Genomic DNA, 23070 nt, shown 5'->3' with positions numbered 1-23070 from the left:
TTTATGCATATATGAGTCCAGAAATTTTTATTTATTTTTTTAATCAAAAGGAGGCAGAAATGCCTAAACAACATTCAGGGGTGTGACAACACCAACTCTATCCTGGTACGACAAATTCTTTAGAACATCAGGAGGATTGTCTAAGAAACAACAACCATAACCAACATTGAATCTAAAATTAGCAAGGCCATCTGCACAATAATTTGCTTCCCGATAACAAGGCTGAATTCTAACATCCCATTGCCAAGCTAGCATACGTTGAATCTCATGGAACAGAGACTTATATTTTCACTGTCTTCTTAGTTAAAATATCAACCAAGCACATGTTGTCAGACTCGGATGACATGCCTGAATCTTTTGCTCCAGGCTAGTCTCAAATTCTATCTTGCATTGCCAATGGACTGCTGATTACACATTTTGCTAGTGTGCTATCAAGTTTCTCTCCAATAAATGTAATCCAAGCCTGAAAATATGAGATTTCCAAAAGGATAATGAATGAAATTCAACCTCAAGTGTGATATGACAGGAGATTAAAAAGGAACGGCCTATAAAGTGCTGGTCTGCTAGAATTTGTGATATTAGAAACATTGACGCTAGATGAGAAAATTAAGAAAGAAATAAATGTGGCATGCAGAGTCGGTGTTTTTGAAATTGATAAACAAAAGAATGCACCTGATCGGAAGTAGTGAAACCCCTAATTGTGTCACCACCAATTATTGCAACTCCTTTATCTCCAAGTGGCTGCAAAATCACTGCCTGGTAAATGGTAATACTGTTTCAGCATTTCTTTTAATGTAGAGATATTACAAAACCTGTGTTTGTAAAATGGTAAAAGAAGACTTCAAGATGCAGAAATACAACACTTAAGAAAAATAACTTTCCCCACAGTGCAGATATAAAAAAAGAAAAGAAATCCATTAATTCTTATAAACACATTTAACATTCTAATGGGAATGGATATGTCTGTTTCCCACTTTATTAGTTCCACCCAGCAAATTCATTATATAAGGGATAGTTTAAACGTGTCTGAACAACAAATACAAACCCCTACAGTAGTTTTTCAGACCTTACTTCAATGACATTGAGAAAAATGCAAGCTTAGCTATACATTATCAAATAACTTCAAAGTTAATACCTGAAGACATAAACAGGAAATCTAGTAGTCAATATTAACAAGCAGCAAAAGAGATCCAAACATTTACATAAATGTTTAAAAGGACATGCATGTATTTCTCATCCATGGAGAAAAAGCTTTTCTTACAATGCCTATAAGGAAAAGGATATCTAAAACTAAAAGGAAGAGCGTGTAGAAAAAGTTCCTACTGCAGAACCTTTGTTAAGAAGAAAATCTCTACTTTGCAAACATAAGTTTCTGAAAGATTGCTGCATAAAGTAATAGAACAGAATTCCCAATTATTCGCTTGAAGTCACTTTTTCCTTATTAATCTAATATTGAGAAACAATTTGGTTTTCAATTTAGATTTTGGAAGAAAGAGACAAGGAATCATTACAGTTTCTCACAAGTATAGAGTCCAGACAGAACGAAAGACAGCAATGGAGCAAGGTGGTTTGGTTTGCCCTAAAATTTTGAAGGGAATATAAACCTTATATAAGGAGGATAAGAATGCCATACTGTATTGTACTTTCTCAGAGAAACCTAAGCAAAATCACCTGTGTATTTAAAGGAAGAAACGGCAGCTCAGTCCTCCCAGGATAGAGAGACAGGTTGGCCAGATAGCTCTCTGCAAAAAGCACGGCAGTTGATCATCTTTTCCAAAACTATTTTTTTAGCTATCTTCAAAATTATGAGACGGCCGTGAAACAAAGTTAACATTTTCATATCCCACAAGTCTGGCTATTGCTTACGAGCTCCAGATTTCTTAATGGCTTGAACAAGTGATCCCTGCATCAGTTTGGCAGCATCCACGGACAATGCTTCACCCTTATTGGGAGATTCAGCTGCCATACCAATTTGTAGAAAACAGACGCAATCATAAACAACAACTAGAGATCTACAGCATGTGGCAGCTGACAGAGATTCCCATGCCCTAAGATCAGCAACAAAAGCAATAGTTCATTATGAATGCCTTGCCCATCTCCATCTCAAAAGGCAAAAGAAAGAACTGATACCTATAATCATCCATATATGCATTCTCATCATTTCCTTCTTTCTTTCTTTTTTTCTCTTTCTATTGGAGGAGAAATTACGAAAAGCCTTAGCCAATAAGCCGACTCGATTAATATGTACAAGGATCAATCCACATTACTTAGCAAAGCTTGAGCAAATTTTAAACTGACAAGGAAGATTATCACTCTCAGGCAATGAATGTATTTAACTAAATTAAAGCAAGCCACTCATTTTTTTACATTATTGATCTTCGCAAAACATGCAGGCTCGGGTTAGGTGCTTTCCTTTTTTTCAATAAAACTTAAGCTTATACATTCACATGAAAATGTAACTTTAATTATAACAAAGCAATCAGCAGCATGAAGTAGTACCATAACAACTCAGACACCACATAGTCAGGTAGGTGGGATAATATAATCTGACACTCCACACCTTGAGGATTTACCTAAAAACAAAAGAACTATGTTCTCCAATCAGCAAGAATAGACACTTGGGCATGTGAAACAGACATACACATGGATGGGGAGAATTCAGAGTGCTCACCAGAGATATAGATTTTGGCTTGATCGAGAGCCATATTAAACCAGCTAATATATTGGTAACAGCCAATCCAAGTGTCAATAGATCAGCCCTAGATTGTGAACTGCCAAGTTAAAAGACTGCCATGAGGAGGTTGAACATTTTAAGTCACTCTTATATTGCTCAGATAATAAATGTCAATAATTCTCTTCTTTTCTTTTTTCAAAAAAGAAAGTGAATTAAAAATAATATTTAGACAAAGGATTCCAATATTAGACACGTACCTACTGGCATCGGCAACAGGAGCAATACCAGAGGCCGCGCGATTAAAGAGCACGGCCAAGAGAGAAGCGCCTCCAACGTAAATTGGCAAGCTTCGAACGGTGTCGTCGTTGTTCGATACCCAATCTGCCACCAAATCTCTCTTCGGCTTCGGTCCTCTATACTTCCCCTTAAAATAATTTTGGTACCAAAGAGAACAACCGAAGTGAAAAAAATATGGCAAGGAACAAAGTAAATGAGAAAGAGAAATGTTCAAGAAGTACCTGCGAATTTAAATCTGAAGAGGCTCTAACGAAGAAGCGCAAATTTTGGAGGGGACGAGAGATTGGGAAATGGAATGGGCTTCTAAAGAGAATGGAGGTGGGGAGGATAGTTCCCGCTTCCATTGATATGGAATGCTTTCTCTGTTTCTGTTTTCCATTTTGAAGCTTTTTGAACGGCTCGCAGATATATAATAAGTGGATCTGGGCGCACTCTCCTGTTGGAATGCTACTCCGACTTTGCATGGGTAGACGTTGGGCTACAAACTTGGATTGGTTTCCAGTGTTCAGGCTGCTCAAATATGTTCTTTTTATGGCTTTGGGCCAACCTTAGGTCGTCTGATTTGAAATTTGAACCCATATCAAGAAACTGGATTAGGCTTTTCATTTTCTTCTTCTTCTTTTTTCTAATCTTATTTTCCTTCGTTGTGGAATCTAAAAGTCATCGGGTTCTCAGGAATTTCAAAATAGCAAGAATAATGATCGTTTTCTAAGGATAATTATATGAAAGATGATTCAATTGTTTATTTAGTTTCAATTTAATTAGTAAATTTCAATATATTTTATGGTAATCATTCAATTTTAATATTTATTATAACTTAATTACTTTGGCCATATGAGAAATTGACGCAGGATAAAAAAATTAATGAGTAAAAAGTGATTAAGCCAGAAATGCAATATGTCAATCTGTCATTGACGGATATAATAAAATTATAAAAAAATTAAATAATTAAAATGAGACAAAATTAAATTTTAGTCAGTAAATTAAAATTAATTATCCTGCGCAATTAATTACCCTTAGAAAGGATCAGGCTCAAATTTCACTAGATTGAACTGTGAGGACACGAGAAAAGAACAATTCAATTGATGGAATTGACTTATACAAATCTATTGTCCAAGTAGGTGTAAAACATAAAAGGAAAAGAAAAAAGAAAAAGGAAGGATAAGTGTAGCATTGGCATTCAGAATCTGTTGTAGTTTTTTGGGTATCTTCATTCATCATGTGGATAGCATTATCCTATCCGGAACAAAGCAAAACCAGAGGGGTGAGAAGAGATAAAAGTGGACTGAAAAGTAGTTGTCATTTAAGGCAGTGGACAGAACAGTGTACAACAAAGAGGGAGGGGGTTAATGGAGGATGGTCCAGCGCAGGTCTAAAAACTGTGTGCCACACTTGTCTGAATGAGTTTTCCTACGACTTCTTAACCATATATACATTCACCAAATTAATATACGAATGCCAATTGTTGTAATGGATTGATGGATAGAGACTGTTGAACTCGGAAGCAGATTATAATCAAATTACTCATTCCACTTCCCCACATGGACGGGGCCAGAATTTCCATTTAGGAGGTAATAGAATATTATATCACAGTCGACCTTTTTCTTTATATATATTTGATATTTAATAAACTAAAAAATTAAAAATTCGGCTTTTATTTTGTAAGATAATTAAATTTAATTATGTTAAGCATAAAAGAGTGGACTGTATATACAAATTGCGACCCATGTACTAAGAGGGAGTCAACAACAGTGTGATTAAATTTGAGGGCGGTGTTAATAGAAAGGAAAAAGGCATCTTTGTAAAGAGTGTATGGATGGAGCAGACGTTTCATTTTATAATTGATGCTAAAGAGTGCCACTTGGATGGTTTGAAGGCATTATTGGGATATTTGTTAACTCCCATGTTCACAAGTCCCCAGACAATATCCATATTGATGAATACGCCATTCGATTTGAATGGCTACAATTTCTTGGTTACACAAATCTACTTATCCTTTGTTTAAATATCATCTCTCTTCTTCCTGCTCTTACAAATTCTTATTTCATTTTGTGCAATGGACCCTACTCTATGCCATTATTTAAAACTCTTCATCTCATAAGTTAATCCAAAACTTTAATATATTAAAAAGCCATCTGTCATTATTGAATTAATAGTTGAACTATATATATATTAAAAAGCCTATATGTAGACTTTAAAAAAATGTTCATGCTAGAGAGTTATTATGCAAATTCAAAGATACTGTAATAATTCTAAAGAATAAATTATTATTCTAAACTATTTTAAATGAATATTTTATTTTTTAAAACTCTTAATATAACATATTTTTTGAGTTAACATGTAATTATTATTATTATGTGAAGGCAAATTTTGAAAAGTCTAGATTTAAAAAATTACAACCTATTAATAATATGAAAGTTATATTTATCTATAATTAATTAAAACTTTTAATTACAACATAGAAATTATTTTTATATAAAATAACCTTAAAAGAAATTTATTATAACATATTTATGGTTTATTAGGAAGAGTTCCCTAAAGAAAAAGAGAGGAAAGAGTCCACAGAGATAGTGGATAAGTTTTACCCGATCAATTTCGTGATAACAATTTCTTTATATTCCCTCTTTTTGTCTTTTCTAAAGACTGGTTTGAGCCTATAAAGTTGGCCCTTAGCACATTTATGTGAACAGTTACTTAATTAATCATATACAAGGTATTAGTAGTCAATTTTGCTTGAATTCGAGACAAGTATGGTCATAGTTAATTCATATAATATAATAATATATATAAATAAAACAATAATTTTAAAATAATAAAATAAATAGAAATAGTATAGCTATTTTTGAATAATTTTTTGGTCAGTTTCTTTTTAGTTTATAAATTTGAATTAACCACTTTTTAGTAAAGCTGTGTGTCATTTGTGGCATATCTGGAAATAACGGAATGGGACTCATTTGGAGGCTAATAGAACTATTCGTTATGGCTTTAGAATTGTCGTGTGACTGGTTAGCAACTAAGATATCTAGAATGTGTATTCAAGTGATGAGCAGCTCTGAGACTCCTGTGGTTCGCTGGAAAAAGCCTTTTGCTAATCATCTTAAATGTAATGTTGGTGCGCCTTGTTTCAATCTCAAAGAAAGACGGGGATCGGAATGATCCTTTGGGAATGCAGCAGGTGAGTTTATATGTTGTGCTTCTAGCTGTTACGAGGGATTGGTTCAAGTTCGTGAAATTGAGGCGACGGGATTAAGGGAAGCGCTTTCATGGATTGAAAGGTTGGGTCATCAGAGTGTTATATTTGAGCTTGACATCAACAGGTTGTTCATGCAGTAACAAATTATATGGCTTGTATTTATGAGTTTGCTTCTTTGATTCGTGAATGTCTTCTATTCTATTAATTTTTGTCGAGAGGCAAGCTAATCAGATTGCTCACCTGTTAGTTAGAGCTTATCATTTACATTTTGGTTTATGGTTTGTAATGAATCCTCTAATGTTATTTAAATCTTGTTATGTATTAAACGTTATGTTTTTTTTATTAAAAAAATCTATACTGTTTTTTATTATAATTATAATTATTTTGAGATATAGAATGTTAGGAATGTGATTTAGCATGAGAGAATAACTAATCATAAAAGTGAGTTCTGACTGAAAAAAAAAAATTGCTACTTAGGACTTTTATTATAATAATTGTATTGAAAGGAAAAAAAAGAGAGAGTGCGCCTCCAACAATTACACTTGAAGAAGAATAGCCGCCACAATTTCGTGGGTAGCAATCGACTCGGATGGCGTCTTGACAAGACAAAAAGCTCGACATATGAAACCAAAAGGTCCAAAGGTTTTGGCTTCTTCATTGCTAAGTGGAAAAGATAACACGTGCTCTTTGAAGAGCTTGTCTAAATATACTCCTCATCTTTTCTTAATTCGCATAGCAGCCTAATACTTTCAAGTTATTATTTCCGAGTGCTCTTGTAAAGGGTTGGAAAAACATGAAAGGACTTCTGAAAAGAAAGTAAAAAGGCCAAAAAGTATCTTCCACCATAACCATAAAGAAAGGTCGAGGTAAAGGGAAGGAACAAGGTAGGTGAAGGGCTAAGGTGGCGTTCACAGTATTTAGGGCTTGCTCGGCTTTATTAGACTAAGTCCAACCATAACCTAACTGTGCGGAGGATTAACCATTAACTTCTTTAACAATTAATTTATCAACAAAGATACGTATCAAATAAGAATAAAAAAGTTGAACATTAACTCGTTAATTCTTAATTTCTTTAAATCCTAACTGATAAAATAATAGTATGTATAAATAATTGGACTTTAACCAAATGTAGAATATGAATTTAATGCAGTATGTAAAAACTTGTTCATGACAAAAGAAAATAAAAGCTTTATAACTTTTCAAAAAAATAATTTAGAAACCAAATTTTTAATAGCATGTGTTAGGGCTGAGCACGGATCGGTCCAATTCGGTTATTTATAAATTACCAGTATCATACCAAATCTCGGTTATTTTAAAATTGAAGGTACCAGTACCGTACCAAACATAAAAGGATCCAATACCGTATTGTATCAATTTTACGGTTCAATACAGTTCGGTTCGGTGCTATTTTCGGTTCTAAAAAATTTTAAAAACACAATTTTAATCTCATCTTTAATCAAATACATTTAGAGAAAATATGATTACCAACCTAAAAAAAGTAGCATGAAAATCTGAATTAAAATTGCAATCACATTCTTGAACAACCTATTTCGCAATTCAATCACTTGTAAATACAATAATTCATTCAATATTCAAATACAAACCATTAAAATATATATTACTGCTAGCATAAAAATATTTTACAGATGGCAATCATTAAAATAAATAAATTTACAAACTTTATGTAGCACTAAAATACATGTTCAAAATTAGCAAAGAAATGTTATTATCTCCTCTCAAAATTAGCACTCCACATTTAATCTTAGCATAAGGGACTCACCAATCTCAAGATCTTGAATAATTTCTATAATAAAAGTAAAAAATTACGTCAATAAGACTTAACAGCATCAACAATAAACAAACATATGTAAGAAGTAAAGAAATGTTACCTGACTCTATGTTTTCAATATCCTCTATTGATTCTTCTAGTTTGATAGGTTTATTTGAACTTTTAAGCCAATCTTGACAACAAATGACTCCGCTGTTGTAGGAAGTAAAGAACTTCTATATTGTTAAAAAATATTTTGACAATTTTTTCTCAAGTTTTGTTTGATCCTTTTAAAAAAAAATTAAATTTATAAATATAATTTAATATTTTTTATATTTTAATATTAATTTATAATATTTTAAACGTTAATAAATTAATTATTTCTAAATATTTAATTTTTTTAAGTTTTATTAGTATAATAATATAAAAATTATTTTTAAAATATTTATTTCTTAATTTTAATATTTATATAAATTAATACTTTTAGTATAATTAATATTATAATTCTTAAAATAAAAATATTATATAATTAAAATAAATATAGTGTAAATAATACTATATTTATATAATAATATCTTTTTATAATTTTTACTAATTTATATAACTTTTTATTAAATTAAGTAATTTTTTAATTAACTTGTCAAAAATTTCTAGATTGTAAATAAATTTTAAATCTAGTATTATAGTATGTATACTAGATTACTAGTATCAATATACTATGTGACATATTAATATATATAACTTATATTTTTTATAGAGAATAAAGTATATTATAATATTATAGTTATTTTTAATATGTATTATTTTTTGTATTTCGATAACAATTGCTTGAATTATATAAATGATAAATATAAAATAATTTTTATAGAGTATATATATTATTTTTTTAATATATGTATTATTTATATAATATAAATAATTATTTATAAATATATGTAAAAATTCGATTCTACGGTTTGGTCCGGATCAGTACAAGACGGACCGGTTCTGGTACGGTTACGGTATGGTTTTTATTAAAGAACCAGTACCATACCGTAATAATAAAAAAATTCGGATTGGTTCAATTCGGTTATAAAAACTTTCGGTTTTTCGATTAGTACTTTTCCCTAGCGTGTGTGATATATATTTTGGAAGCAAGGGTATAGTTTTGAGTCTTGAGGGGATTGATGGATGTTTAGGGCAGATGGGATAGGTCCATTCATTCCCTCTTTATCGTCCTCCACAGTCGCACCTCACCACTGCTAGATTGACATTGTCAATACGTGTTCTCTATTGTTATTACATGGAAAAAAGGAAAAAAAAAAAACTCCCTGTATTTATAGCGAGACATAATTATGCTTGATTTCATCTAATTAAACTCTAAAACATATGAAATTTTTAATAAAAAAACTTAGAAGAATGAGAGACAAAATGTTATTTATAAGAGTTCAAAGCTCAAATAAATCGCATGTACACAACATATATAATTACTTTTTTCCACTCATTATAAAAATAAAATAAAAATTTATTTAAATTTCATTTGAATTGAGAAATTTTATAAAATATAAAATTTAGCTTAAATTTTTCGTTTGACAGGTAGAAAGTAATTTGAATTTATAGATTTTAAAGAATCTCTCATCTTTAAAAAATTTTATTTTCTTAAAGTTTTAATTTTCTATCTACGAGATGAGAAAGTTCAAAATTTACCATTTAAAAAAAATGATGAATTTTTATAATATTTTTTTATTTTAATATTATTTTTAATAAATTTATCTTATATTAAATTTATTTTTAATTTAAAAGAAATTATCTTTTTATATTTAAATTAAATGATGAAATTTTAAAAGTTTATAAATTTAAAATTTGTAGATTTTGATTCCAAAACCCCTCGATCCAAATGGTACTTTAATGTAGAGCCAAGACCTCTACTTTATAAAAGTATATATTTTTATTATTTGAATTAGATATCAAATGTAGAAATCCATTATTTTTGCCACGTTCTATAAAAAGGGTGTAAATGAAAGGTTTTTAACAATTTTGTATTCTTTTCCAAATAGATACAAAAAAAAAAAAAAAAAAAGAAGTGAAGGAATAGGAAAATGAGAACAGAAACAAATCTTCCTCAAAGGTAGCTCACGTGACCTCCCCCATCCTATTTCCTCATTACTAATAATATGATAATAACAATTATTGTTATCATTAAAGTTATCTGTCAACCTGCTTTATATTAGCTCCCGTCAGAGTGCGGACATTTCTTTACACACTGAATATATAAATCGCTGGATAATTTATATGCAGATTTCCTTTTTCATATCCTATAAATTGAAAACTTGATCATTTTTTTTCATGCAATATCATGAACTTATTATTTTCCAGTTCTCTCTATTATTAATATTATATTCGATTAAAATTTATTAAATTTATCTGTAAATTTAGAATCTATATACTTTAAATATTTACAAAGAAGTATATACTTATTACTTGAATTGTTAGTAGAATGACAGTTACATTGAGTTCCACATGATTTATATTATATAGAGAAGCCAAAAGCAACGAGCCAATATTAATGGACCATGCAAGAATACTACCCACAAAACAATATTTAATTTTAAATTCCCAAAACTGTCCTCCAAAAGCGATGCTGACCATTGATGGTTTACCAATATTTAAAATTGAAGTATTTTTAGTTATTTTAGGTATATTAGTTTAAAAATTAGCGGCATAGTTTGAAGTATCTATTTTCTTTTATTATCCAAATATAAAATATTAGCTGCTTTAACTCTAATCTGGACCGGAGTGGGCAAGTCTTTTCCTTTCCCGTCACAAAGCGAGATGTTAAATGGCTTTGTAAGCATCGATACTAAGAAGTCAATACAATGGACGGTTCAGGATGCACGACCCCAATTAGTTCTCTCCTGATGTAATTTTCCTTTTCCTTGTAGTGTCTTTTTCCATTGAGACCCCAAAAAAGTCCTACGCTGGTACAAATTTGTTTAAACACAACTAAATCCTTTACCCTACAATTTCTCTTTTCCTTTTTTTCTTAAATGAAACAATAGTCATAAAATCTGAATCTTTTGAGAATCTACCATTTATTATGCCATCCATAAATAATTTAAATTAAATAATATTATTTTATTATATATCCTATTTACACTATTTAATTTATATATTTCTATTAACTAAAAGATAAAAAAATCAATGAATATAAATATAATAACTGATAAATAATAATAAATGTTAATATATAATTGGTCTTTTATCTCCGAACGACGCGCTATACTAACAAATACTCCAAAAGCAGCTTTTTCTTATCTTTTCAATTCTACCCACTCCTCTCTTTCTCTCTTGTTTCCTTTATTTTCCCTTCTCTTGCATGGTCTAAGGCTAACCAATAATATCGTTGTTCTTTTCCTGTGAACAAAAACAAAAAAAGAAAAACCATACATTTTGTAACACCTAAGGACCAAAGATGTCTCGCAGTTGCTCACAGTGTGGAAATAACGGCCATAACTCAAGAACATGCGGGGAGAATTCTGGTGGTTCCGCCGCTGGAGAGAGTGGTATTATGCTATTTGGTGTGAGAGTGATGATGGAAGGTGCTTCCTTCCGTAAGAGTGTTAGTATGAATAATCTTTCTCAATATGACCAGCCGCAGGACCCCAACGCTGATGTTGCTGCTGCCGGTTATGAATCCGACGATGTCGTTCATGCCTCCGGCAGGAGCCGCGAGCGTAAGAGAGGTACTGAAAATAAATAAATTGTAATATAATCTGAACCTTTTCTTCTTTGCTTTTTTGACTTATGGGATTCGTTGTTTGGTGTGGGATTTCATGATGTAGGAGTGCCATGGACAGAGGAAGAACACAGGCTTTTTCTATTGGGGTTACAGAAAGTAGGGAAAGGAGATTGGAGAGGAATTTCGAGAAACTTTGTGAAGACACGTACACCTACTCAAGTTGCTAGTCATGCTCAAAAATACTTCCTCCGCCGGAACAACCAGAATCGCCGTCGCCGGAGATCTAGTCTCTTTGATATTACCACCGATACGGTACGTCCCATCGTATATAATATAACTGGGTCTGTTGCCATCTATATAGTCTTTTTTGGCAAGTTTGAGATTATGCTAATTTTATGAATTTACGGTTTCAAATTTTGAAGTTCTTGGGTTCAACAATTGAAGAAGAACAAGTAGTAATGCATCAAGAAACTGCAACTGCTCTGCCACTACCACCACAGCCACACTTAAGCAACAATAATCTTGGAGTTGGGGGATTTCCAAAGTCAACTTTCGCCGTGTCGCTTAGCCCTGCAGTATTACCGGTCAAAGGGGACATCAACAACTCAATGGAGAGTCTCTCACTAGGACCAATGATCAGTATCATCTCATCAAGCTCAAAAGCTAAGACATTATCAAATCCGCTACCGCCACCAAAGCTTATTCGTCCAATACCAATCATTCCAGTTGCTGCATCTTCAAGAATAGGTGAACTTAACTTGGATCAAAACAGTCCCACAACAGAAGAAACCTTGCCACTTTCACTGAAGCTATCTACTCCCTCATCAGATGAGCCAGTGCCTACAGCATCAACACCAACAACAACACTCTCTTCTTCTTCAGCAGCAGCTTTTCAGGCCATGTCTGGTCATGGTGACAGCACCATTACTGTTGCTTGAAGAATATATGCAAGATTGTAAAGTTGTTTTTGTTTATGGAAAATAATTAGAATGAGAACATTAAAAGGAGTAGGATATAATTAAATTAGATTAATTAATTGGTAATAGGTTGATTTAGGTGATCCCATATTGCACAGGTTAGAGATGGAGAGGGAAGAAAAAGATGGGATGTCATTTCGTTTGTGGGGAAAGATTAGATATTGGATTCTTGTAATTTATTTTGTCTGTTTGCTATTTCTTTTTAATGGTGGTGAGGTGAAGTGATAGGGCACCCAGTACTCTTTTATCTCTTCCATTCAATTTGGTGTACTATGTTTGGTTGGAGGACTTTCAGCTAAACTAGAAGACAAAACATCTGAAAGCTGAATATTCTGTTTATATTAATTTCCTTTCCGGTTTTGATGCTTTGTATTTTTATGCGGTGAAGAATGATTTGAGATTTCTTTCTTCAAATACGCCACCAACAGATATAGGCATATGTAGGGCCGGCCATCGAGGGTCTAATGGAGACGGATGTATAACACATAAATGCCTAATTTAAACACGTTGGATTTAATCAGTCGTAAAATTTTGAAGTAAATATATTTATTAACCATTTAATATTATATAACATAGTGCAAATTTTTTTATAATTAAAATATAAATTGAAATTTTATGTATTTTTAATTACTGTATATTTATTTAAATTTATACGAGTTGCTGATGATATGTTAATTCAATTAGTAGACCTATTTAATCGTCTCTATAGGAGTTAGATTTTATAATATTCTAAATAATTCACCCGTTTGTAATTTTGATGTATTTATTTAAATATTAAATTTATTTAATATATTATATTTTATGATTTAATTGAAAGGTGTCTAATTTTTTTAAAATATATATATAATTATTAAAGATGTCATCGAAATAAGAATGATTAACAATCGTAGTTTTTAGTAAGAATTCAAGGAAAGAATAGTGTTTAAAGACTGTAATAACAGTATTTATATGAATGAAGTCCTGTAATAGTCCTAAAAACGAGGAGATTTTGTAAAAATGGTTCACATATGATTGGTAAATTAATGGGTCGTTTGATCCATGCCTAATGGACATGTTATCAGCGCATTAAGATATGACAAATCCAAAACTCGTTAAAGTTCACTTTTCAGCCAATCTCCATCGGTTGATTATTGCTATTGTTTTTGAGATCCTAGTACATTATATCCATTTAGCTAAACTAGGTATGGCCATTGTGGCTCCTAACCAAAGACAAGGCTTAAGGGTTTACCTAACATATCCACATCTATGTCTCTGCCTGCCCGGGATGAACCTTTTTTTTATAGTAATTTTAAACGAATGACAGTCAGCCATTTACTCCGTTGCAATTGAGAAAGGTAAAGAATTAACCAATAACTAGCATCCCATGATGACATTAAGAGATGTCATTCAAATGCCAATTTTATGCAAATGTTTAACTGCTAGTCGAAAGATGCAACTTGTGACTGCTGTGACGCGAGCGTGTGTATAATTGCACCTACTTGAACAAATTTGAGTTTTATTTCTATGGCTAAAATTGAATCCTATTTTGCCTATTGTTTCTATCCAATCTAATCACAAAGCTTCTTCACTTAACCAGCTCGGCCCAAATCATGTCTGAACCTTTCAGGATTTGTTCCTGCCGTCAGTTCAAAAGGTTGGATCTATCTAGTTCTCTTAATTAGATCCAATCCAATCCTATAATATAGGTAAAAAATTGATTTCCTTTAGAAATTTTTCTAAATTATATTAAAATCAACAATATTTTTTTACTCCGGAGATTTTTTTTTTTAAATAATTTTATTGTGTAATTATTTTAAAGTTATTTTCAATTGTTTTTCACTAAATTTCGACTACTTTTCAATTGTATTTTATTACTTTATTAAAAATAACTAAAAATCAATCAAAATCGTAAATTTAAAAATAAATTATTTAAAAAAAATCATGTTTTTCATACTTTAACATAGTAAATAAAATATAGTAAAAAAAGCTGTAACTTTGATAAAAGAAACTAAAATCATGGAGATTTCAATTTTTTTTTTCTTTATCAATATCATCTGAACTTAATGTCAAAATTTAAAATATCCATCTACTCATTTCAAAAGAAGTAAAAGAAAACCTATCCTAGTTTAAGAGGTTTGAACTTTGAAGATAAAAAATCGTATACCAATGACATAACTGACAGAGCTTATATAAAAATTCCTCTTCAAATTTAATTGGTAGACAAGTATTTGTATCCCTTAGATTTAATGTTTGAGAGCGCTTAATTGAAGGAAATCCAAATCCTTAATACAGTTTTGTTTTCTTAACAGCAAAGTTGAAGGCTCAGTTAGGCTAAGTTGCATCATCGAAGTCTTTATTGTAGTGTCTCGAGAGTCTTGCTCCATTTAGGGCTTCACCTTGCTTGGGTGAAGGGCTATTAGAAAGTGATTCTGGAAGTTGATAGCTTATGTGTTGTTCAGCTGCTCAGCGGCACTGATCTTCAAGGAGGCGTGTATTCTGCACTGGTTGAAGACATAAGGAAGATGCTGGGGTTGGACTGGCAAGTGATCATTCAGCATACTTACAGGGAAGCTAACTTGGGTCTCCATGGGATGAATGATTCTCCTGATGCTTTATAGTAATGGTTACTTCATGATAAGATTGACTTAATTATTCTAGAACGGTGGCTTGAAGTGGTAATACGCTTAACACATTTGACTAAGATTTTAGTTCAAATTAACACAAACTTTTTATGATGAGCAGAAGACTGAAAGCTACTTTTGCACCTTCCTTGGATTGGATGTTATCATCTAATGATGTATAGCAAACTATTACTCCAAAAAAAAAAAAAAAGATTATTCAATGTGTGTGTAGAATCTCAAGAAAGAAAGCTGCATCTTTACATGTAACTATATATGTAGCTAGAAAGTAGGCACCAAGAAACTAGTAGTGAGAGAGCAAAAGAGAGGATGATCACTTCAAGTTCTTCTTCAATCGAGAAAGAATGCGATATCAATTAAACGCAGAGTTCATGTTCTTTTCTCGTATCATTCTGATAAACTTTGAAGCTTTTACATCAATATCAGCATCATTACTACTACTGTTCTTCTGTGATGAACTTGTAATTCTTTTTGACCCAGTAGTCCACTGAGAACGTGACGACAAGCCACCCTCCGCTGCCCGTGACTTCTGTGGTTGACACAGTGCTGGCATGGCGCCATCATCGTGTGTTCCACTCACCGGTGAGAGGAGTCTTCCGGCGGCTGCTGGAAGTCTGAGGGTTGATCTGAAACTCACACTTGCAAGAGAGATTGACGACAGTTTAACAATGTTCACCACCAACTCTATGGTTTTTTCACAAAGACATTTCTTCTTGTTTTTGTTAGCCTTTCTGGCCATGGACATACTACTGTGAATTAACTATCAACTATTTTCAAGAAGTTGCAAGTTGATAATAGATTAAAATAAAGATGGAATCTTAAGTTATTTATAATAGTCATCACGGATTTAGAAATTGCCATATCCACACAAAGTAGCATCGGGAGGCATCACTTTATGGAATTGCGTATAGTATCTCTCTTAGTATATGTCTAAAATTTTCAAAGAATTATTGAATAGAATCCATTTAAAAAGGTCGGATGGTTTTGAACACGGAAAAGACCGAAAAAGAGAACAACATAATCAGTAGTTTCATATAATTATCTTTAATAGTGATTCACGTTGGCATTAAGCTTTAAGCGGGCAGAGAAAGACCAAGAAATCGATCCCACTGTATCATTTTATGAGGACAAGTGATGAAATTCCATTCCAGCACCACTACAGAGCTACCTTTTATTTGCCTGCTGATGCATATTTCGTCCGTCGATCAATACACACACAAAGTAGCTATACAGAATCATCAAACAGGACCACCAATATTGTTAACAATTAATTATTCTGGATTTGACAGCATATCTCTAATGATCCCAGCAAATGCAAGATATCAAATTCTAACTTCTGCTTTTCTTTTCTTACTATGAATCTCTCTAGAAAACATGAACTGATAATTAAGAAGACCGACGAGTTTTAAATATCCAATATGTTTGTTTATTGAGAGGATTTTCTTATATAAACAATAGATAACATGATACATATATAGAGAGAGAATTCAGAATAAACTTTTCGAACTCAAATTTATTAATATGTGTCTTGTGTTACATATATATTTCCATATTATGTATCATATTTTCCAAAGAAATTTCTGTTTCCTATTCATTGAATGGTTTCACTAAAAGAAACTTCTAAACAACTTTTGTGCCAAAATTGATCGATGATGCTATTTAGTACTTATCCATATATAGCGTAAAAGAATGAAATTCTTATCATGCTTTTTTTTACTTTTTCCTTTTATTTCTTGGCTGTATAAAGATATACTGGAGTCACATATATATTGAAAAGAAAATCCAGTTTTGGAGAAGAATCTAATTATCTAATGGTAGCTCCCCTCCACTCCTTTTACCAAACAACTTTAATGTGGCGATATAGAGCTTGGGAGGCATCTTGGCAATGGTCCCAGGTGCTTCGTTTCATCATGATCATGATTTTTTAATAATGATGATGGGGATACTCCAATTTTGATTGTTATTTCTTTTTTTTCTCTGGTACAAACAAGAATTGCCCTCCGTTTTGGCAGACTTCAAATTTGTAGGGTTGCATAAGATTAAAAAGGGAAAACTCTTACCCTGTATATATCATAATAAATAAAAAAATAATATTATATACATTTATTTATTTATTTAGATAATATTTAGTAATTATTTGATGATTGATATATATTTTTATTATTTAAAACTAGTAAATTATATTAATTATTTATTAATTTTAGTATATATATATATATATATATATATATATATATATATATATATATATATATATATATATATATATATATATATATATAATAGGTAAAAATTGTTTAAAATGAAATGTATAGCTAAACGCATCCACATGCATACATAAGTGTTATAGAAGTGTTAACTTAGCACTAGACACGCTTACTGAAAAGTTCCTGTATATGTAGAAGGGTTGGCACGATTAATTTCTAAATTTTCTAGTATTTTAATCTTTCTATTTAAAAAAAAAATCTTGCAATCTAGTCATTGTTGTTGCAAGCTTAATGATAATTCGGTTAAAAGATAAGCTATTAATGAGGTTTTTAAGTCTAATCAGAATTTTGGAGTATTCAAAATAATAGTTAGCAAGCGTCAAATGAGATTGTCTGATCTTACTATAATGGTTTTAATTTATAAAGTATGTAGTAATTATAGAATAATTTTATGTCACAGTCTCTATATTAGAGACTGAAGATCTTCTAATCCTATGAGGAGTAGGACCTTGTGAATGTAAAGCCTTTCAATCCTATTAGAATTAATCCTCTTGGTCATATCATAGAACCCTAAGTTTGGTCGGATTTCTCATAGAACCCTAAGTTTGGTCGGATTTCTCAACTAGAGTCCAACTATTACTTGATCTTCAAGACTTCTTAGTCAATCTCATAATATTTTTGTTGTGATAATTCGGCCTACTTTTATCTGTTCGACCTATTATTTCATGTTCGGTCTATTATTTCATGGTCCACCTATTTTTCATGATCGACTTATTTTTTATACTCAACTTATATTTTGGTGAGTTATCACTTGGATATTCATATTATGCTGAATTTAGATTTAAATTTGAATTTAAAAATTCTATCAAATATTTAATTAATTAGTATTAAGTAACCATCAAAGATAATTATTGGTAACTATAAGTAGTAGCTATTCTCTACAAAAGTAAGAAACATAGACTAAATAGTAAATAAATCCATCCCTTTACTTTGAGAAATATTTTGTTACAAACACATATAAATAGAGAATTTGTTTCTCCATATATCTTTAAATAAAACATAAAAATAAGAATATAAAGTCTCTCTCAAATTTTTCTTATGACACTGAATTTGGATTAACGACTCCATTTCATGATTTGGTTTTATGACCAGATAATCAATTTGATAATCCAATTACTCATCACTCAGATTTAATAAATTGATTAAATTTTTAATTTTTGTCCAAAAGCACCAATTAGAGCAAAATAAAGAAAGAAAAGACTCATTTATAACTTTCTTACAAGTGAAGTGAACACGAAGCAAATGTCCCAAAGATCTCAACTTTTTCTTTTAACTGAAAATTCTGGAAGGAGAAGTTGCCATTTTGCAACTTCAAACATAAAATAATTAAATTCATGGAGGTTGTAAAACCCACATACCAACTTCCCAAAATCAAATCAAATGTCCAACATCGAAATTAAATTTTAGAAAAGAAATTAAAGGCAACAAAAGATTAACTAACTAATTAAAGCATCTCATATACCCCATCATTTAAATGATTTGGATAATAAATACAGATTCAATACAAGAAAATAATAAGTGGAGTTTCAACTAATCAATTTAATTATTTTACTTTCTGTCATCACCCCAAGGCACAATAGTGAAGGCCACTTGCGCCTTGCAGGACACTACCTCACACGCATGTGACTATTGAGACAACGTAGTATAAAACCCGAATGTTGTCGTATAGTCGTAGATCAATAGATTTATTGGGCTTAAAGAAAAAGAAAAGAAGAGACAAGAAAACAAAGATACAGAAAGAAGAAACTGCCAGTCAAAGGAAAAATAAACATTTCTACTCTTTAACATGCATAAATAGCACAACCCATTTTCTTTGTAACTGGTTCTTTTTCAAAACTCAGTCAAATGGCCACCACGTACCCACCATCATCGCCGCCACTCCACCACCATAAACCCATTTATCACAACAAACGCATAATGAAAAAGATCTTACCTCTACTCTTTTTCTTACTTTCTACTTTTGCATTGGAATCTTTTTGCATTGAAGACGATTTAACATGTCTTGAAGGCTTAAGGAACTCATTCACCAACCCACTTAACCGTCTTGCTTCATGGGACTTAACGAACAACTCAATCACTTTCGTCTGTAAACTTAACAGTGTTTCTTACTGGAATGAGAAAGAGAATTGCATCATTAGCCTTCAATTAACGTTATCTAAACTCTCCGATCAACTTCCTGATTCCTTAAAATACTGTTGCAGCTTACAAACGCTAGATCTCCCCAATAATGCTCTCTATGGTTCGATCCCACCTCAAGTTTGTGGTAGGCCACTTGGTCAGTGTGGTGGATTGAGCAGCAAAAGTCTTGATATTATTATTATCGTCAGTGTTCTAGGTGCTACTGGCTCTTTAATCTTAGTGTCTGAGATTTGGTGGTTGTTATTTGTTAGGGTTAGTAGAAAAAAAAGAGCTGCAGTGATGGTAGTAGAAAAGGTGGTTCAAGTTGGGTTAATTTGTCAAGGTCACATAAACTTGTTCAAGTTCCATTGTTTCAAAAACCTATTGTTAAGATTAAGTTGGCTGATTTATTACTTGCTACTAAAAATTTTGGTTTGGAAAATATTGTGATTTCCACTCGAACTGGGGTTTCTTATAAAGCTGATTTACCTGATGGATCTTGCTATTAAAAGGCTCAGTGCTTGTAAGCTCAGCGAGAAGCAGTTTAGGTCTGAAATGAATAAATTAGCCCAACTTAGGCATCCTAATTTGGTGCCTTTATTGGAGTTTTATGTTATTGAAGAAGAGAGATTATTGGCTTATAAGCATATGCCTAATGGGACCTTGCATTCTGAACTGCATGGTTGTGGATTTGGCATCAGTCCTTCTGATGTTCTAGATTGTCCTACCAGGGTTAGGATTGGTGTTGGTGCTGCTAGAGGCCTTGCTTGGCTTCACCATGGGTACCAACCTTCCTATATGCATCATATATCAGTTCCAATATGATACTTTTTAATGATGATTTTGATGCTAGGTAAGTGATTTTGGGTTAGCAAGGTTGGTTGGTTCTCGTGATTCCAATGATAATTCCTTTGTTAATGGAGATTTAGGGGAGTTTAGTTATGTTGCTCCTGAGTACTCAAGCATTACGGTTGCTTCTCTTAAAGGTGATGTTTATAGCTTTGGAGTTGGTTACAGGGAAAAAACCATTAGAAATTAATAATGGAGAGGAAGGATTCAAAGGGAATTTGGTCGATTAGGTTCATCATTTAGTTAGCACTAGTCAGAGTAAGGATGCTGTTGATAAAGCTGTATGCGGGAAAGGTCATAATGATGAAATTATACAGAGCCTGAAGGTTGCTTGGAGCTATATGGTTTCTAGGCCCAAGGATAGGCCTTCTATGTCCCAAGTGTGTAACTCTGTAAAGGGCATGGCTGAGAAACATGGTTTTTCCGAACAGTATGATGAATTCCTAATGATCTTCGGTAAACAAGATCCTAAATATAAAGAGTAGCCTTGTTGAGACAAGATAAGAAGATCAAATTATTATTATTTATCCCTTGTTGAGAATAGAAGCTTTAGGGCATTTGTGCACTCTCTGCTATCTCATGGAAGACCTATTATAAGCAAATGATATGCTTTCCCACTTGAACAGAATTCCGTGTTCTTATGCTCATTTGTTGAATAATTCTATATATTGCATCACGCATTGTACCTAGATTGTAGCTCTAATGCAGTTTAAGAAATTTCTGTTATCATCAATCTCAAAGGTGTTTCAGAATCTTTTTTTGCTTATTATTTCCTCCAGAAAGCCTTTTTTTCCCAATCTATTTGAGGTTTATGCCTTCTTAATACTAATACCAAATAAGGATGGCCACTTCCCTTGTTTTTGCTCCCCATGCATGTTAACACAAATCAATTTTCTGGTAATTATCCGTCAATAATTTCCAAATTTAGAAGCTTCAGCTTTGTAATTAATGTTTAAAGGGTTCATATTTGACTAACATATCATCAAATCTTTTGTCAAATAATTCTTTCGGATGGTGCTTATTATTAATCTTGTTTCCATTTCATCTTTAAGCTTGCAAGAGTTGGGAAGACATGTTTGCTAAGTAGTGGCATTTGTCCTTTCAAATGCAATACCGTCTCTTTGTTGAAGAACAAAAGAAATACACTGAAGAACATAAGCAAAATCCAGCAGTCCAAAGCCAACAGTCAAGGACTGGGGGATAAGGCCTCAGCTTCTGTCATCATAGACCAGAAAGCTGACATTAGGAGCATCCTTTCTTCTCTATTAGTGGGAGCATCCTTTCTTCTCTAAGGAAGAAAGGTCACTTCCACTAATCTCAGTATAGCAAGAATAACGTTGACATAGAGTTAGGACCTGTAGATCATAGTAATAAGACTGTTAATCACTAAGTATATATATATTGCTCATCCTCAATCTTGTAAATCTCAGAATTCACAATTGATCATCATTACAGATTAATACCAACTACAATTTTATTTTTTTTACATGGTATCATAGCAGGATTAATCCTGTCATCATCTACCCTTCAATCACACAAAAAACCTTCTTCATCATGTCTCACAACGACATTACCAAATTAACCAACATCACTTTAAAAGGCAACCAGAATTATTTCAAATGATCACGAGCTATGTATATCGGCCTAAGTGGCAGAAAAAAATTAGGGTTTATTACAGGGACTCGAGAAAAGCCACAGCCAACCAACCCTTATAAACCAACAAAAGAAGAAATTGAGGCAATAGAAGAGTGGCAAATGACTGACCATATGGTCATGTCACTACTCACCAATACATGGAGCCTCAGATAGCCAGGTTGTGTATATTACTGGCTTCATCACAGGCAATTTGGGATAAGGTAGAAAATTTATATGGACATGAGCAAAATTATGCTCATATCTTCAATCTAAAACAGGAACTGGCTCAAATAAAACAGGGGACTCGGACAAGCACGAGCTATGCCATAGAAATTTTGACTTGGTGGGAAGAACTCTAGAGTTACCTCCCACTAACTACGGACCCAGAAGATGCAAGAAAAAGAGAAGAACAAAATTTAGTATATACCTATCTTGGGGGGCTCAATTCGAGCTACAAAGCCTAGAGATCCTAGATTCTACTGTCAACCAGTTTGTCTCTCATTGATGTCATTATAGCCACGATTCAACAGGATGAAACAAGACGAGCAACAATGGGGGCTGGAGGCAGTTTAGACAGCACCGAAAGGGCGTACACCCTCTCGCACGCCTGCGAGACGGTCCGACCGTGAGGGGTGCCTCCCAGCGGTGAGAGGTGCAGCCACTGTCGAAGGCAGGGGCACACTCAGGAGCGCTGCTGGCACCTCCACCCGCATCTTCAGCAGATTCTCAACGAAAACGAGAGAGCGAAGAATGGGAGAAGGGAGAAGGAAGAAGGAGGGAGATTCGGCGGAATGAGCAACACACATAACCCTAGTGGTTATGATGCGGGGTGTCATCTAGATCGGGTTATAAGTGTCGGGTCGAAACCACCAACCCGACCCGGCTCACATGGAGTGACCTGACCCGGCCCACATGGAGCGATCCGGTCCGACTCGGTTCAGGTGACCCGGTTAGAC

General features: G+C 32.7%; 3 protein-coding genes across 5 annotated transcripts; 2 read left to right on the top strand and 1 right to left on the bottom strand.

Moving 5' to 3' along the window:
- LOC8270358 (protein COFACTOR ASSEMBLY OF COMPLEX C SUBUNIT B CCB4, chloroplastic) lies at positions 1-3579 on the bottom strand. 3 transcript variants are annotated; one of them, XM_025157516.2, is made up of 8 exons: positions 3193-3579; positions 2932-3098; positions 2672-2771; positions 2500-2573; positions 1867-2048; positions 1672-1742; positions 673-741; positions 1-463 (listed from the first exon to the last, which is right to left on the bottom strand). In XM_025157516.2, the coding sequence occupies exons 1-8, from the start codon at positions 3433-3435 to the stop codon at positions 374-376; spliced, it is 996 nt and encodes a 331-aa protein (XP_025013284.1). In that variant the 5' UTR covers positions 3436-3579; the 3' UTR covers positions 1-373. The 3 variants fall into 3 exon arrangements, with proteins under 3 accessions (XP_025013284.1, XP_002520192.3, XP_015575265.2); XM_002520146.4 differs by having other exon boundaries at positions 673-756; positions 3193-3570; XM_015719779.3 differs by lacking the exon at positions 1-463 and having other exon boundaries at positions 692-812; positions 3193-3577.
- Positions 3580-11203: 7624 nt separating this feature from the next.
- On the top strand, positions 11204-12987 carry LOC8270356 (transcription factor MYB1R1). The gene is made up of 3 exons (XM_002520144.4): positions 11204-11654; positions 11754-11962; positions 12073-12987. The coding sequence occupies exons 1-3, from the start codon at positions 11384-11386 to the stop codon at positions 12586-12588; spliced, it is 996 nt and encodes a 331-aa protein (XP_002520190.1). The 5' UTR covers positions 11204-11383; the 3' UTR covers positions 12589-12987.
- A 6009-nt stretch (positions 12988-18996) lies between these two features.
- Positions 18997-21072, top strand: LOC8270354 (probable inactive receptor kinase At1g27190). Its single transcript, XM_015719777.2, is given in 6 exon segments — positions 18997-19922; positions 19925-20126; positions 20128-20429; positions 20432-20482; positions 20485-20635; positions 20637-21072. Coding segments are annotated over 6 exon segments (1599 nt in total). The 5' UTR covers positions 18997-19357; the 3' UTR covers positions 20965-21072.
- The last annotated feature ends 1998 nt before the right edge of the window (positions 21073-23070 follow it).

Source organism: Ricinus communis, chromosome 1 (genome assembly GCF_019578655.1).
Source record: "Ricinus communis isolate WT05 ecotype wild-type chromosome 1, ASM1957865v1, whole genome shotgun sequence".
Taxonomy (NCBI): domain Eukaryota; kingdom Viridiplantae; phylum Streptophyta; class Magnoliopsida; order Malpighiales; family Euphorbiaceae; genus Ricinus; species Ricinus communis.
The sequence above is the reverse complement of the archived record's forward strand: the minus strand, read 5'-3'. Positions and strand labels throughout refer to the sequence as shown.

Bases quoted from the DNA above. Each gene is read 5' to 3' on its own strand.
- LOC8270356 (XM_002520144.4), top strand. From the start codon at position 11,384: ATGTCTCGCAGTTGCTCACAGTGTGGAAATAACGGCCATAACTCAAGA. The intron at 11,655-11,753 runs GTACTGAAAATA...TTCATGATGTAG, and splicing joins GAGCCGCGAGCGTAAGAGAG to GAGTGCCATGGACAGAGGAA. The intron at 11,963-12,072 runs GTACGTCCCATC...CAAATTTTGAAG, and splicing joins TTGATATTACCACCGATACG to TTCTTGGGTTCAACAATTGA.
- LOC8270358 (XM_002520146.4), bottom strand. From the start codon at position 3,435: ATGCAAAGTCGGAGTAGCATTCCAACAGGAGAGTGCGCCCAGATCCAC. The intron at 2,574-2,671 runs GTGAGCACTCTG...TTTTGTTTTTAG, and splicing joins AGCCAAAATCTATATCTCTG to GTAAATCCTCAAGGTGTGGA. The intron at 757-1,671 runs GTGATTTTGCTT...ACCATTTACCAG, and splicing joins TTCTTCCTTTAAATACACAG to GCAGTGATTTTGCAGCCACT.